We start from the raw sequence: 15,668 nt of genomic DNA, 5'->3' as shown, positions 1-15,668 counted from the left end.
CAGACCGCTATATCGTGTTGGGCGACGGTTTCAATTAATCGATAGTACAGGCGAAACAAGCTTGCCGCTAGCCACCTGAACAAGCCATTGTTCAATGGAACGCCCGGCTGCTTCGTTGCCAACTTTCAATGCCATGGATAGCATTTTGTCTCTCAGTTTAATGACCATTTATCATGATCGCGATTCTTATCTCAAGAACAGACAAACAAGGGAAAGAGAAACAAGACAGGGAAAGCCCAAGCGCTGACTTACTTTGCCCGAGTGAGCCATGGTCTCCGGGAGGCCAAGCGAAACCATGCCATGATAAACGGGCGGGAAGAGCCTATCAGCGGGACGGCACACTGGCCAATCTTGCTGTTAGTCTCTCTAGCTTCTTGACTATTCCCCTCGTCCATGAGCGATCCTCTTCGTCTAAACCTCTTCTGTCTGGCCGCCGGTCTCAGTTGCGATTCTCTCTTCTAGCGGGCCTGATTCGTCACCCGACCACTTGTTTGATTGATCGGTTTCGCTTTTTCCCGCAACACAGACTTGAAGAGTCTTGCTGTTTCTCCACTCTTTGCCGAAGTGATATTGATCTTCTCATGGATTGGAGTATCTGTTCAGACAAGATGGCTCCAGAACAAAGCAATTGATTGATCAAACGTATATCTTCATTCATGTATCCTACCGTTACTGCTTCATGACCCCAACCAAAGGCTACCTAGCGAGGTGAGATGCCTAGCAGAAAAACCAAGGCAAAACATATCAATAAGTGTCGACCCTTGTCCATGTTCATTCCAAATGTGGAGAAGGAAGATCAGGGGGCCCAAGCTCGGCTCTTAAAGTTGTTGGTGAACATCTCTCCACCAAGTTCATACACGATACACCGCTTCTTTATCAGAGGATGCGATGAGACGAGACGAGCCCCCGCTGTTCAGGCACACTCACCAACGATTCAGTGGGTGCAAGAGACCAAGCTAATATGCCTACCAAAGTCCCAAGTTGTCCACCAGCCTCAGCAGTGTTGACTCTCTTCCCGCAGCATTGAGCGTGGCGTTCTACTGTGCTCTCCATGTTGTGGTCAGCCTGCAGGTTCATCCAAAAAAAAAAAGGTGGAAGGATGCTGAACCGAGACTCTGAGTCGACAGAAGGGCACACCTCAACTGAAATGGGCTGAAGTGCCAGCCACGCCCAGCCTTCTCGTACTTGATTGCGCTTCTACTGCAAGGCACGCGCCTTCTTGACCACGGCGTAGCGAACTCTGCGAGGGGTAGAATGGACAAAGAGAGCCACGTCCAGGGTCGGCCGCTGGTTGGTCCAGTTCAATACCTCGTCTGTCTTGATCTTGCCCTCCAACTAATTACTATGTACTATCTATCTACTTTGACTATTCGATCGGGCCCCAAGTACTTTGCTCAGATCAAGTCCGTGTCCGTTCCATCTTATTACCATTCGCCAAAACATTCGCATCTGGCATAGTAATAATTTATATTGAGGGGTGACATGACTTGCAGCAGTAGCTCAATCAGCATCACCCCGATATTTCTCTCGCTTCCTGAGATGGTGCACGTGCGGGACAAGGCTGAGGGAGTTTGTGACAGTTAGTTTAATTGCGCTCCAACATCAGAAGAAGCCAGGGAATAGATGGGAGGGGGCAGGTTGTCCATCATCCTAAAGACATTGATAAGAGATACAAACCTTGTCATGAACAACGGGATCTGTAAGTCCACATTATGGTCGACGCACGGAACTGATATCAGCTGCAGTGTTCCAATCCACGTTGATTCTGAACGACACCGGAGACGGGCTATATCTCGGCAATCTCTGTATCCGTCCAACTCTGGATGCAGATATACAAGATACCCGGGCATTGACAGCGATGTTTCATTGTCTACCTGTCACCCACCTCTCCTGCTAGGGAAATAACGCAATGAAACCCAGCAAAGAGAAGCTGGCTGGCACTATACTCAACACCACAAGGCCTATGTCGAGTATTGCTGCATTGCCTAGGCTAGGGTCCTCACAACCGATGTTACTGCATGTCCATCCATATCAGTCAAGGGATAGACTAGCCCACACACCATTTCACAACTCAACAGCACCAAACAGCATCATCAAGCACCCACTCTAATATATGCGTTTCCCCTCCCCCGCTGTTTCAAATATGGAATTTACTCCACATTGACATGCATTGAGCGTGGTCTAAACAAGGGACCGTTTTCTGTTCGGTTTTTGCTAATGCAATGTACGATGATCCCTCGACCCTCTGCTAACTATTCTAGATAGTTAACACAGTCTCCGATTTCTCATTCAGATAGCATGAGCTGTCAGCATGTTTTCTTCCTCCAACTGCGGCCTATTCATTTTGTTATCAGCGCAATCACGTACCTGCATGCGACAAGACCCTTGAGTCCCCGTTGTGAATATGACAAAAGCCAGCATGATACAAGATATCCACTGCTCCCGTCTCCGATCCTGGCGGACAACATGAATGGGGCAGCACGAAACAAACCCCGAATTCTCCCTCTCTTCTCTGTTATTTGACGTAACAACGAGTTGCATGACTCGTGTATTCAACGCCCGACAAGAGCCGCAGGACCCGTTTCCTCACTCCGTGCATAAGGTTCGCAAGAAAGCACTCATTCTATCTAGTTAGGCCCTCATAAACCGTGGCTGGGCTTGGCTTGGTTTGACAATCTGAACGGCTTCTGAGGCTGCGGCAAACTAAACTAGTGAGGCAGGGACCGCACACAGGCATCATCCCTGTCTTGGGATGATCGATCGTTAAGCGACTTCTTAAAGAATGTGTTAAGGATTTTTCCTAGCAAGGCTCGCTTGCTCAAGCATGATGCTTCATAAAAATTTCTGCTGTAAAGACTTGATGAATAATTCTGCACGCGAGCACATGCAGAGTTTGCACAACAAGGTTTGACTTCGGACCGGATAGAACTGGAGTGAATTGACTGACTGACTGACTCCCTTTGGCCAATTCTCCACCAATATTTTATTCACGGTGGCCAATTCAAGACCTTGGATCGATACTGCAACCAGGAGGCACCAGGAGTATACAAGAAATACAACGTTCAAGAATCAACTCCCCCACAACTTGTCCTCAATCATTCCTGCAAAGAAGACGCCCACCTCAGGGTATCAGAAAAATTGGCCGCTGGAAACATAAGAGACGAAATTAGTAGATCAGCTTATGCTACTTAGACTATGCTCTTTAGGCTATTTATTTTTGTAACCTGAGACTTAGGAGGTTAACTTTTCTGCTACCCAGTAGGCCCAGTTTGTCTTGCCACTGCGCATTCAGCGGAGTTTGGACTCCTAGACTCCATCTCTTAATAATAACTAATGCACTCCAAGCTGACTCGCATTCAGTTACCATGCCATGATCCAATCCGACAGAGACACAACAGATGTGATATCCACCGTGAAATTTGCCAATGTGGGCTCTGCTTCAGGAGCACATGGTCCAGCTTGACCGAGTTTTTTTTTTATACTTTCCAAGTTCCTCCCTCTAGGCAATGATGCGGCTCTTCAAACTTCACAAAGCATGAGAGAAGAAGAACGAAAAGGAGCCAACCGGTTGTTGTGATGGAACAAGGGTCTTTCGGCAAATCATTTACTCGAGGACCGTATGCAGGCCGCGTGCGGTGCCAGCGGATCGTATGCAGCATGGGACGATGCCGTCTGTCCTGTCATTTCACATTCCAGGACTGTGGTTGAGGTTCTGTTGTGCTCTCTGTGCTGCAAACACCTTCCAGGACTGAGGGGGGAGTAGAGGGCCTCAAAATCAGGCCCGCATCTTGGTCAAAGGGGATCCGTTGGCTGGCTGTCGTTCCTCAGCCTGTTCCTGTATTACAGCCTAGGGCTGCAAAAGGTGGTCGCATGAAACGTGGCATAGCCTACAGGTTACTGCTACATTGCCGCTATATCACCTTCCTGTTCCTGTGTTTGTGTTTGTTCTTCCTGGGAAACACCAGTTTTCTCATGGGAAAGCTTATTGAGCATAAACTATACACGCATGCATCTGCTGACAGCTTGACCATGGCAATACGATACCACTATAGCCACACATCTAATTAGTTCTCACCCACGCCAAGGCTGATGTTTCAAGATTATTATTCTTTGCCGGCTTCCGGTTATAGGTTATACTGATATACCCTTCATTATGAACTAGGTACAGACCCGTCAAGGTGATATGACTGTCTTTCTCCGAACTTCGCTACAGAAGATTGATCACGATACACCCATAACGGTCACTTTAATTTGATTACATCTGAGTTTTATCTCCGAGTGGGGTTACACTTTTCGTCCGCGTGTCATATCAGTTCTTTCAGTATATATGTGATTTCATGGTCATTATCAAGTCATTCGACAACATCCCGGGAGGAGGCTATGCTCTATCGCTACCAGATAAACCCATCAGCACATACCTACTACCCGCACACATGATATACATATCGGTATTCTAAAACCATCTAAGTGACTATGTTAGTAGTGAAATACACGTGAAACTGAGACGACAACGCTGACTCGTCAAGCCACTTTTGTAATAGCCTGAGCTTCACGCCCCCGACATTCTCGTGCGTAATGTCCAATGAGCCACACAGGCTTGGAAAGCTTTGACTCTGTGTCTTCAAACTTTATACTATCGTTTCGGATTCGGATATACGGTGAGGTGTCGTGACTGGCGGTGTGTTTGTAGTTTCAAATGACGATCTTGTCCGCTGGTGCAGGGTAAGTACGTAAACTTAGTGGATTTGATTAACATGTACAACTAATGAAAGTGATTTGAATATAAACCTGACGAGTATCTGCTATATATATATATACATATTCTTTCTCATATGAGCCTGATTTGTGACAGTCACGTCACCAGTCGATACACTTATACAAACAAACAGTGACAAAATTGGAAATAAGGTGGATTTGCAAATGAGAGTACAATTTGAGCAACCCTCTAGAGCTGTAGAACAAAGTATGAAATAAAGGAAAACACAATCGAGTGAATATGCCACTTGCCATTCTATCCCAAACTGCCCCTTAATTCTACAGCCAGCAACTCTGCTGGGACGACACTTATCGTTCTCTTCTCGCCACAGATCGACAGCGTAGTCGAAACCGTAGATGCCCTCCTCCTCACCCTTCTCTACCGTCACTATTGTACGGGGCTGAAGCTGTCCACTAGGAAACAACCATGCGGTCTGTATCAATTCGACTCGGCAGGCTTGTCCGGCTTGTTCAACTGGGCCTTCTTCAACAGCATGCACTGGTACCAAGCTTCCTCACACCTGCGAAGACGCTCCTGGCAGTACTTGAGTTCTGTGTACATGCCAATATCCCTCAGGAAGTCCAGGACATCGTATGTACATTCCTGAGAATGATCATCTCGAGATAACTTACCAATGATGCTCATGAACTTTGCAGGGTCCGCGTCTCGAGCCCACTCGAGCAGACGGCACTGAATCTTGGCCCAAGTAACAATCCATTCTGCATCAAGAGTGCCGCCAGCGGAACGACACTCGACGGTCGGCTTGCATATTTGATCCTTCTCGGGGAACAGATTAATTGGGAGCTGCCCCTGCCAGTTGCTGCTGAGGCTTCTATCATTGGAACTTCCATTTTCAAAATCAGTCAACAAGTATGCAATCTGGTGCGCACCGATATCGCAAGCCAAGAGCTCAGCGACTCCTTTCCAAGTAAGTTTCGTGTTAGGCTCGACAGCATCAATGCCGCCAAGAACATCTTCGATCTGGGAGGTCGGCCAGAGTTGGCTTCTGTTCTGTGGGAGGGTATCGATGTCCCGTACGGAGATGGGCTTCTTCTTTGTACGCTGATCGTCCAGCAATGGAAGTTTACCGGCTGATGCACCAGATGCCATGGTTCCCGAAGCTGGAAAGACGGTTCGAGGAGGCAGCTCGCGACGAGTTGATTCGTTGTCCAGAAGCCTAGCATTGGTTTCTGAGATACGTCGCAGCTCTGTTTTTGCTTTCAGTTCCTCGCGTCGTGGTCCTTTGGGTTTTCGGCGCCGCTGGAAGGGTTGACTGTCTGCGTCTTCCCATTCAGATTCGTCGTCGTCGTAGCCTAGCTCTAGTATCAGGGGATTGTCGTCGTCTACTCGGAGGTGTTGAAGCAATGCCGTTTGGGAGGCAACAGGGCTTTCTCCAAATCTTCTCTCCCGTGACACATAGCGAGGCACTAATCGCGGCTGCTTGGCGACCATCTCACCATGTGCCTCATTGGCAGTTACACCTCGGGCCAAGTTGACACTGTGTCGACGTCGGATGGACTTTGACCAGGAATTGAAACTCCGTGTAGGGCAATCGAGTGTCGACAGGACTGGTTCTGATGCCCAGAGAAGGGCGGCGTAGTTTCTCAGCGCACGCAAATCGATCTGATGATGTCCATTACCAACATGAACATGGAAGCCACAGGTGGAGTTTACCCGGACTCGCAGATTGGTAGTCAGCAGTCGAACGAGCGCCGAGATGAGATTATATGCCTCTGAAGAGGCATATAATGGCGGGCTAGATATTTCCACGGCATCCCAAAGAGTACAGTAAGTGTCGTCACTGCGATTCTCCCTTTCCTTGACAGAGAGGTCTGCCGAAATAATCCATAGCTGATCTGCTGAGCTATGTTCGCCAGATTCGAGGGCGGTAAGGAACCCGTGTTTCTCCAGCAGTGCCTTGACGGAAAAAATGCCTCTGCTTTGTTCAGCTGGTGCGAGACCTGGCATATCTTTGTCCACGTCGGGACGGTTTTGGTTGATGTGAGCCACGAGAAACTCTAGCTCGATACCAAAGCTAACGCGAGGGGGCCGCGTATAGTCGTCCTGCTGCATCTTGTCAGTCTTTGGCCCTTGGTCTTGGGTAGCACTCTTACCCTTCTGCTCCATGGTTGGTTGTTCTGGACTGCTGTGCAGGTTTTCCATGGTGAGTCGCTTCTAGGATGCTCTTGAGTATAATTTTGAGGATGACAGTCAATCAACGAGGGACTGCTCTGTTGTTTTCGTGTTGGTCAAAATGTTGCAAGTGTTGAATATATCCTAAAAACTGAATGATTCCGAGTGTTAAGTGATTAGCAGACACTGGAAGATATCTCTTGATATACATTGCTTCGACATTGTTCAGCATCCCTGATGTTCACAGACGAACAAGTCAATATGCCAACCGGCCATTATTTGTTGACTTGTCCGGATGCCATGTTCCTTGAACAAGTCACGACACCAAACACAAAGCCATTGTAACACTTTAAATAACCATGAACAATGATAAACGAATTGTTTGTCAACTCAACACACTTCTGGCAGACCAAATCATCAAGGGGGGCAAGGACGAGTTTTGCAGAAAAGAAGTTTCTTCATTGCTTGTTCAATATCAAAAGTTTTCCTACTCCATTTCGCCTCTTGCTATGATTGAATTGGATGGTAACGCACAAACAAATAACCTCCACCATGGCCGTTGCCATTCTCTCATCCCCTGAAAGACCGTGCAAGGCTGTCACTCACTTGCAGGCCAATCCCTGATTCCCCAATCCGCATATCTTTACGCCGAAGCGTGTCATTACCTCATCCAAGCTTTACTAAAGCTTGCATCATCGGGTCTTTACTCATCAAAAGGTATCGCGTTGCATGTCGAAAAGGTGTACTGTGTAATAAAATGGGTAGTAGAAGTGAAAATAAGCTGCTGAGCAACCCCGACACGACACCCACCAGCAAGGTACGGCACGTGGTGGGGTACTGGGATGGTGTCGTGGCACTGCTGATCGCAGCACCCCACGCTTCAACCTTGAAAACACTTAGATGAGGTAGGCCAACATGCCGAGAGCAACGGCAGCAGCGGCACCCTTGCCCGCCGGCGCCATGGTAGGGGCAGCAAAGGCATCAGAACTTGTCGTGGACACAGCCGCTGCGGTGCCACTAGCGTCCGATGAGGTCTTGGTGGCTGAGGCAGTAGCAGTAGCAGTGTCGGTGGCACTGGAGCTGGTATCGTCGTCGTCGCTAGCAAGGTTCTTAGGGGGGCTCTGCTCAGCGCACTTGGACTGGATCTTCTTCTTGCATTCTTCGCTTCCGCTTTGAGTGTTGGTTTGCGAAATGCATTGCGCAAAGAGGTTTTCACAGATAAAGGTGGGCATGGTCTGGGTGTAGTACTGGAGACCGGGAGCCGAGCTGTTGGAGGAGCATGTGCATTCCCAGTTGAGGGTATCCTGGAACGATATGTTAGTTTATGCGACAGTTGGACGCTACGCTGAACTGTACATACGTCGTTACAGTTGTTCTTGTCGGTGTTGTCCGAGCAGAGAGTATCGCAAGTGTTTTGCTGGGCTCCGCACCAACTAGCTAAGGGCAAGTTAGCATAGGCCGAATCTGTTGACTCAATAGTTCTCATCACGTACATCTGGTGGTGAGCTCGACAGAGTTGGGGTCAATGGTCATGTCGAGAGAGTCCTTGTATGTCTTGACAGACTGGGCCGAGACGGCCGAGACGGCCATGGCGAGGATAGCAAAGGATGAACGCATCTTGAATGATGTTTTGAGTTGGTGTAAGATTGAGTGTTTTTTTTTTTTGGAAGTGATGTGAGTGACGATAAGTGGAACGATGATATGCGATGTCCGTTCTTGATGCTTTCGCAAGGCGAATGAGATGGATAGACCTTTTTATGTCGTTGTTTATGCAGAATGTGAGAATGTGGCACGGAAGGAAGAGAAGAAGAGAGGTTCAAACGCGAAGGGTCAAAGGCAAGTGCGTTAGATTTTAAACGACGGGAAGGAACAGAGACCGAAAAACTTTGGGCAGGTTTCTTTTTGGGAGGGAAGGTAACGATCGGATTTGGCCTGGGCTTGGCTTTGTCTGGGCAGGCGCGGCCACTGACCTCGGTTTGATTAGGAGGAGGTAAATGTCTGTACCAAGACCCAAGACTGCACTGGGCTTGCAGCTCTCGGCCCCGGCACCCACAATCCGGGTCTAAGATCTCCATCTCAGGTAGCTTTGAGCTGGCTGTTTGACCAATGGAATGGTCACCTGGCAGCAGCTGCCATTGATTTTGCTCCATCAATCGCCGCAAAACTCTCCCATCTCTCTCAACAAGGGAAAAGACGCACAGGCACAAGTTGGCTAGAGGTAACATCGTGCCCACACCTTCCTTGCATTGGCCACTCACCGTGCTTGGTCGGCACCATTTCCGGCTTAGTCGCCATGGCTACTCTCAACCACCACATTTCTCCGCGCCCGCGCAGGAACTGTGAGGATCATGAAGGCCAAGCTGCGACTTCCATAGTAACGATCGAGATGCAGGCTATCGCCATGGATTGTTCCCGGATAAAACACATCTTATCGAAAGGAGGGAGGGGATGGGATGGGAAGGAGTACGACCAGGCTCAGGCAAGTGGTTACAACCGAAGAGGCAAGTGGGACAATCAACGACAGGATTAGACTGGACTTTGCATCAATGCATGGATGGCCATGGGCACCAGGATGCGCTGGGCAGGCGGGCAGTATTACACTAGATTCCAGCGTGTTTTCCTCTGCGTTTTACAGCGTCACCTACCACAATGACCACCAGCGCAGACTTACACCACTTTGTCTTCCATGCTTGGTCCTGGCGGACAAGCGAAAGCTCCGACCATAAAGGCCCATATCTGATACGAGCCAATTATCTCAGGTGGTCTGCGACACCATTGTCTCTGAATTCGGACACGGGCCATCTTGGCGGCCTACCATATCACCGTCATTATCCCATTGCTAGACAGAAACAGAAACAGAAACAGTCGCTTCTCAAAGGAGGAGGTTGGTCGCAAATGGCGATCCTTGACAACACAGCTCTCATAACAAGGTTGGCCGAGCAATGTTTACCACAAGTGCTTGGCGCATGTGAGGTTGGTCTCTCATAGCGCGACTTAAGACTGGAGCTGTCTAGAGACGTCGCTCCGGAACAGACGGAATTGTGGAAGCGGGAAAAGGCAATTCTCATTTTATTCCCCCCATTGCTCACTCATGGGACAAATGGCCGCCGCCAAGATGCTAATCTTTCTTGACGGGGCTACGGCACCTCAGCGCCGACGTATCAAATGCTCGGACCTTTTGTCCATGTTGAGGGGTAGTATGTTATTTTATCATGCCCAACATCATCACCCATACGGAGTACTCCCTTGTTATTAACCACCGACCACATATCCGTAGTTTGGCCATATAGACGTGTCATGATACATACAGGTTTCACATTGGTCTGAGGAAAAGTATCACCATGCTCATGTTAACCGCCAACCAGCATTGCATCGCGTGATTCCGTTTTACAAAACAAACACGGGAGGGGGCAATAAAAATGGCCCAGCGTTATTGTTGTTTTTTATCTCTCTCGCTTTTCACCGAATTATCAACTCGTCAAGCAAAGTGATAACCGGAGCGGACGATAGAGGACTTGGCGAGGCCTGATTCTCCACTCCTAGTCCAGGTCCCCCTTGTTATGTCCCATCTAAAGTGCGTCACTCCATCATACCCGTTTGCTCCCCCTGGTCATTCGAATAGTCATGGCCTTGCCGATTCATTTACTTGTCACCTGTAGTCACCGGCAGCACATGTATGGACCGAATGATAACGGGTCACCACAGTCAGGATGGGTATGTTACTCCCACTATCCATTCAAGTCTGTTGATACTCGTGATGAAACCAGGCCATTCCCCAAACACTGACCTTGACAAGAGTTCTGCAAGCCTCCCGTCAGCTCTCACCAATCAGAATAATCATCAAGCCCCCAGAGACGATGAACAAACCAGTGAACGCCACCCGAACATGTACCGAGATAGACCTTGTAGGCTCCAAGTCGGCCGGCTATCAACTACTTGGCTTTGATGCTATCGACATTTGTCCAGTTCAATCCAAAGAGGTCAGTTAACAACATGGTTCCTGTTCTGTTTGCCATTCGCAGTCCTAGTTCCGTGGCTGGTTTCCAACCCCCTTAGACATAGTTAGTCACAAAGAGGTCGGGCGACCTATCAACTTCACAAACCCTATTTCAACCATTGATGTTATTACTTGGACTGGAAAACAGTGTCCTCGTGCCATTTTTTGTTGTTTACTTCTTCGCCATTGCCACCTAAGCCAACCAACCTCCTGTGAGTTAATGAGAGGCTTTAATTGATTTCCAACAAAGATTACGTATGACCAAGCCGCAATGTTTTGGCCAGGTCTGCGTTCTGGACCTTTTTAGCCTCAGAACCACATCACGGGTAAAGTTAACGTCAGCTAGTCTGCTTTTCGTCCCATCTCGACTGCTAGCAATAATGCATGAGTTGGTGTTCGGCCACGCGTACCTCCTTCAACAATCATAAAAAGGTAGGTCGAGTGACGACTTGCGCAATGATGCAGGCAGACCGAAGTTTGCTCGTATCTCTATTCCGTTACTGAACTGAAGAAGCCCCTATCAAGGGCAATGCGTTTGTGTAAAGATGCCGTCTGTTCCATTGTAATTAATGATGGTCTGATATGTGAATCTTGTTGCATTCCCTGGTGGCTCGGCACGATCTTCCGCGTCCATGTGTTTTCTCCTCGTATTTAAGACATGGGCATTCGTCATGGTCAAAATCCATAATTGATACCCTAACCCGAGTCTATCTAGCATGCACGTTATCACTTGTCTTTATTTGGATATGTGTTTATCCCTTCTGGTCTGTGTTCTATGGACAGCAGCACATGCTGGACTCTTCAAGACTCTCAAGAGTCTAGGTAGCAATACTGTTGTTTACCTGTAGTAGTTCGTGCATGATTTATTGTTGACGATATGTGCTGGCGAGTTATCTATCCTTCTAAGAAAAAAGTGATGCTCCTAACCGCAGTATAATAAAATTTCAACAATAGTTGACGATATAAATAGTGATTGCAATCACGGTATCTTACTCTCATCTCAGGGAGCAGCAATCAAATCAGGTCATGGATAGGTAGTCTTGGAACTGTATGAGACAGGTGCATTGGAGAATGAAAGAAACATACGAACCTATCCGTACAGGGTAACCAACTTACAAAATCAGCCAGCTGTCAGGGATCAGTGGGGGTGGGGAGCTCAGACAGTCAAAACGCGGTCCACCGTCCCTGCATGACGATCTTAACCTCCAAACATCTATTGGCTAGCTCAATAGCACAATTCCAACTTCATCACTCAAAGTACTGCTAATGTCAGTTACATACAGCCTCTCAACTTTTGACTATCAACCTTGATCAACTATATCGAGACGAAATCAACAGCAAGTCGTCGTTGATGTAATTACCAACTTAATACGCAGCCACAAACCAAAACCCGGCCGATGTCCGAATCTCACTGGCCCCTCCATCTCCTCCCCTTTCCATCGTCTCCAGGACCTTGCTTGCGCGCATCGACGTCAACACGAGCAATATGAATCGTTTACCGCGAGAACTCATTGATTCAATACTCAAGCAATGCGTAGTCCATGGACCAAAGAACACGGTCCTCAGCCTTCGGCTTGTTTGCCGCGTCTTTGACCAGGTCCTCAAGCCCTTTGCATGCCGGACTCTTGACCTAGAGTTCTCGCGCCTGAGCAAGACGAGCGGCGTGACACCGCCTCAGATGGATGCGCTACAGACGATTGGTTACCACTGCAAGAGTCTCTATATAGACTTGATGGTTCTACGGGATGACCGTGAGTCATGATGGCGTGTTTCTGAAAATGCCTTCGCTAATAAGAACAATTGGTCAGTGGAAGTTGAGTTTCTTGAGACTGTTTTTGCGCGGGTTCCATCGATGACAGACTTTTGTCAAACGCTACACAAGAAATACTGCATGAATGAGACATCATTCACCGAGTCAGATTACTACCGGACCGTGGAGGAAATGCTATTCTACTGCCGCGACGTCAACCGTCTACGCCTCAACCTCCCCTTTCAGCTTGTCGGTCGCCATTGTAACGCCGCCACGATGATATTGGCCAACACGCTCAAGGCGTTCGCACAGCGACCAGAAGAAGACTCGGCAAAGCTAAACACACTCGTCATAGAAAACGTAACCGATGTTGCGATACGCCACCTATGGATGAACCCGATCGACGTGATGAATATTATGAGAGTGCTGGAGGTGCTGGAACACCTTGTTTTGACACTCAGGAGGCACGAAAACGAACCCACCACTGTTGGGCTATTTGGATCTTGCCTTTGGAATATTGTCGAGAATGCAGGGGATCTAAAGAGCCTCTGTTTGATTAGCATGGACCACGACGATCGCCCACCCCGAGGATTGAAGCAGACAAAACCCTGGCAGATGCCAGTCGAAGAGTGGCGTGCAAAGTCGCTACCTGCCCCGAATGTCATACACTCCAACTTGACATGCCTCGAGCTGAAGCGAATTGAACTGTGCCCCGAAGTATTCGTCCGCACTGCGGAGAATTTCGGATCTACACTGCAAGAACTTTATCTGAATGAAGTCTATCTCAAGGTTGAGCAGTCACGAGACTGGAACGAAGATTCTAAGAAGATCCTTTGGGTCGGAATGCACAACCAGCGCCCCGGAGATGATTGCCACTGGATTGCCATGGCACTGAGATGCGCTACGCCTCACCTGAGAATATGCCGAGCAGCTTTCCTGGCGTACGACCATTACATAGCTGAAGACATGCCCAGCCAGCCAGAGTTTGATTTGGTGGACCCTTGTGGCCTTGGTCGAAGTATCTCTCAACGCTTTGTTGAAGTGGTCATGGGAATTCGCCAACCTACGGCGCTTGCGAGAGATATAGTCGAATATCTACCTGCAGACCCCCAATTCGACAACCTCTTGAACAACCTTCACTCAAGAAACCGCGCTTTGAGCGTAGTAGAGTACGATACTAATGCATACCAGACAGCCGTCGCTAACTCAACATCGGAGTGGCAACGAAGCATCGATGGCGTCTTTCCCAATTGCAACTCCAACACTCTTGACGAGCTGCACTACATTGCTGAGACCGCATGTCAGGGCATGAACGAAATACACCGGCGTCGTAATGAATGGTCTGCCGAAAACAGTATGGCAAATGAGTTCACAGAAAACTTGTTCAGTATCTCTGCCTCTGAAGACGAACACAGTTGATGAAGAGTCAGGCTCTACCTGTCTCGTATTACGAAAGATCACGAACAATTGATTAGACAATTCGGATAATCTGAAATAATATTCTTTAGGTGGCTTGCCATTATCAAGCCCCAATACCAAACTGATGCGATTTGCATCATTTTTCAACCCTAGCCGCTGTATAAAATGCCTTCCCATAGGAAATTGAATAAGATACCCTCTCTCTCTTTTTGTTTTGCTTTAAAGCATCCTCAGACAAAGGAAACAGTTTTTTCATAACATGTCATCATAGATCATCTTCTATAAAATAAAAATAAAATAAAAGGAAAACCGCGCGCAATTGGAATTATCCAAAAACATGTTTAGTGTCCGTTGGAGCCGTTAACGCCGTTGCCATTGAGACCGTTAGCCTTGGCTGTGGAGGTAGCCTTCTCGAGGGCCTGGAGGACATCGTTGGTGAGATCCTGAGCGTCCTCGACACCGCAGCTGATGCGGACAAGGTCGTCGAAGATACCGACGGCCTCGCGCTGATCCCGAGGAATACCAGCGTGGGTCATGCTGCTGGGAACCTCGATCAGACTCTCAACACCACCCAGACTCTCGGCGAGGGTGAAGATCTTTGTCACCTGGCAGAAGCGCTCAGCGGCAGCGTGACCACCCTGGATACGGAAAGAGAGCATACCGCCGCCGAGAGCGTCGCGGTGCTGCTTCTTGGCGATGTGTCGGTGGGGGTGGGAGTCAAGGCCGGGGTAGTTGACAGCAATGACCAAAGGAGAAGCCTCCAAAGCTCTGGCAACAGCGTCCGCGTTGCGGCTGGCCTCGCGAGCTCGCAGGTGCAGAGTCTTGAGACCACGGTGGGCAAGCCAGGAGTCGAAAGCAGAGGGAACAGCGCCAATGGCGTTCTGGAGGAAGCTCAGGCGGGTCTTGAGCTCGTCGCTGTTAAAGGCAGCAACACCCATGACAACATCACTGTGACCATTGATGTACTTGGTGACACTGTGAACAACGATATCGGCTCCAAAGTCGAGAGGGTTCTGGACGTAGGGAGAGAGGAAGGTGTTGTCGACAACGACAAGGACACCATGCTTGTGGGCCTCAGTAACGACAGCTCGGATATCGACGAGGCGCAACGTAGGGTTGCTGGGAGTCTCGATCCAGATCAGACGAGTATCAGGAGTGATGTGCTCGGCGATGTCGACCTCGATCTCTGGTGTGAAAGTGACCTTGACGCCGTGGGCCTTTGCGACCTGGGTGAAGTAACGGTGGGTACCGCCGTAGACGTCAGAGACAGAAATGACATGGCTGCCGGCAGCCAGACTCTGGAGAATGGTGGCGGTGGTGGCGGAACCGGAGGAGAAGGCGAGAGCGTACTTGGCGTGCTCGAGAGCAGCAACAGCCGTCTCGAAGTTGGTACGGTTAGGGTTGGAGGATCGAGAGTACTCGTACTCGCCAACGGGCTTGCCAACAGCGGACTGAGCAAAGGTGGTGGACAATGAGATAGACTCGATCACGGCTCCGGTGGCGGGGTCATGTGGAGCGCCGGCGTGGACGGCGAGAGTACCGAAGTTGTGGACGGGAGACGGAGGACGAGGCGGGGTGGCCACGGGGTCTGAGTTGAGAGGAGCGGAGGACAT

General features: G+C 49.1%; 4 protein-coding genes across 4 annotated transcripts, besides 1 other annotated feature; 1 reads left to right on the top strand and 3 right to left on the bottom strand.

The window, feature by feature from the left end:
* Positions 1-5,194: 5,194 nt before the first annotated feature.
* Positions 5,195-6,919, bottom strand: FPSE_01833 (uncharacterized protein; the record flags this gene model as incomplete). Its single annotated transcript, XM_009254952.1, has 1 exon — positions 5,195-6,919. The coding sequence occupies one exon, from the start codon at positions 6,917-6,919 to the stop codon at positions 5,195-5,197; it is 1,725 nt and encodes a 574-aa protein (XP_009253227.1).
* Positions 6,920-7,785: 866 nt separating this feature from the next.
* FPSE_01834 (uncharacterized protein) lies at positions 7,786-8,506 on the bottom strand (the record flags this gene model as incomplete). The annotated part of the gene is made up of 3 exons (XM_009254953.1): positions 7,786-8,193; positions 8,250-8,326; positions 8,383-8,506. The coding sequence occupies 3 exons, from the start codon at positions 8,504-8,506 to the stop codon at positions 7,786-7,788; spliced, it is 609 nt and encodes a 202-aa protein (XP_009253228.1).
* Positions 8,507-12,372: 3,866 nt separating this feature from the next.
* On the top strand, positions 12,373-14,055 carry FPSE_01835 (uncharacterized protein; the record flags this gene model as incomplete). The annotated part of the gene is made up of 2 exons (XM_009254954.1): positions 12,373-12,637; positions 12,695-14,055. The coding sequence occupies 2 exons, from the start codon at positions 12,373-12,375 to the stop codon at positions 14,053-14,055; spliced, it is 1,626 nt and encodes a 541-aa protein (XP_009253229.1).
* Positions 14,056-14,335: 280 nt separating this feature from the next.
* Positions 14,336-14,358: a repeat region.
* Positions 14,359-14,396: 38 nt separating this feature from the next.
* FPSE_01836 (uncharacterized protein) lies at positions 14,397-15,668 on the bottom strand (the record flags this gene model as incomplete). Its single annotated transcript, XM_009254955.1, has 1 exon — positions 14,397-15,668. One exon carries the CDS (start codon positions 15,666-15,668, stop codon positions 14,397-14,399), a length of 1,272 nt encoding a protein of 423 aa, XP_009253230.1.

This window comes from Fusarium pseudograminearum, chromosome 1 (genome assembly GCF_000303195.2).
Source record: "Fusarium pseudograminearum CS3096 chromosome 1, whole genome shotgun sequence".
NCBI classification, from domain to species: domain Eukaryota; kingdom Fungi; phylum Ascomycota; class Sordariomycetes; order Hypocreales; family Nectriaceae; genus Fusarium; species Fusarium pseudograminearum.
This window is presented reverse-complemented; position numbering and strand designations above follow the sequence as displayed.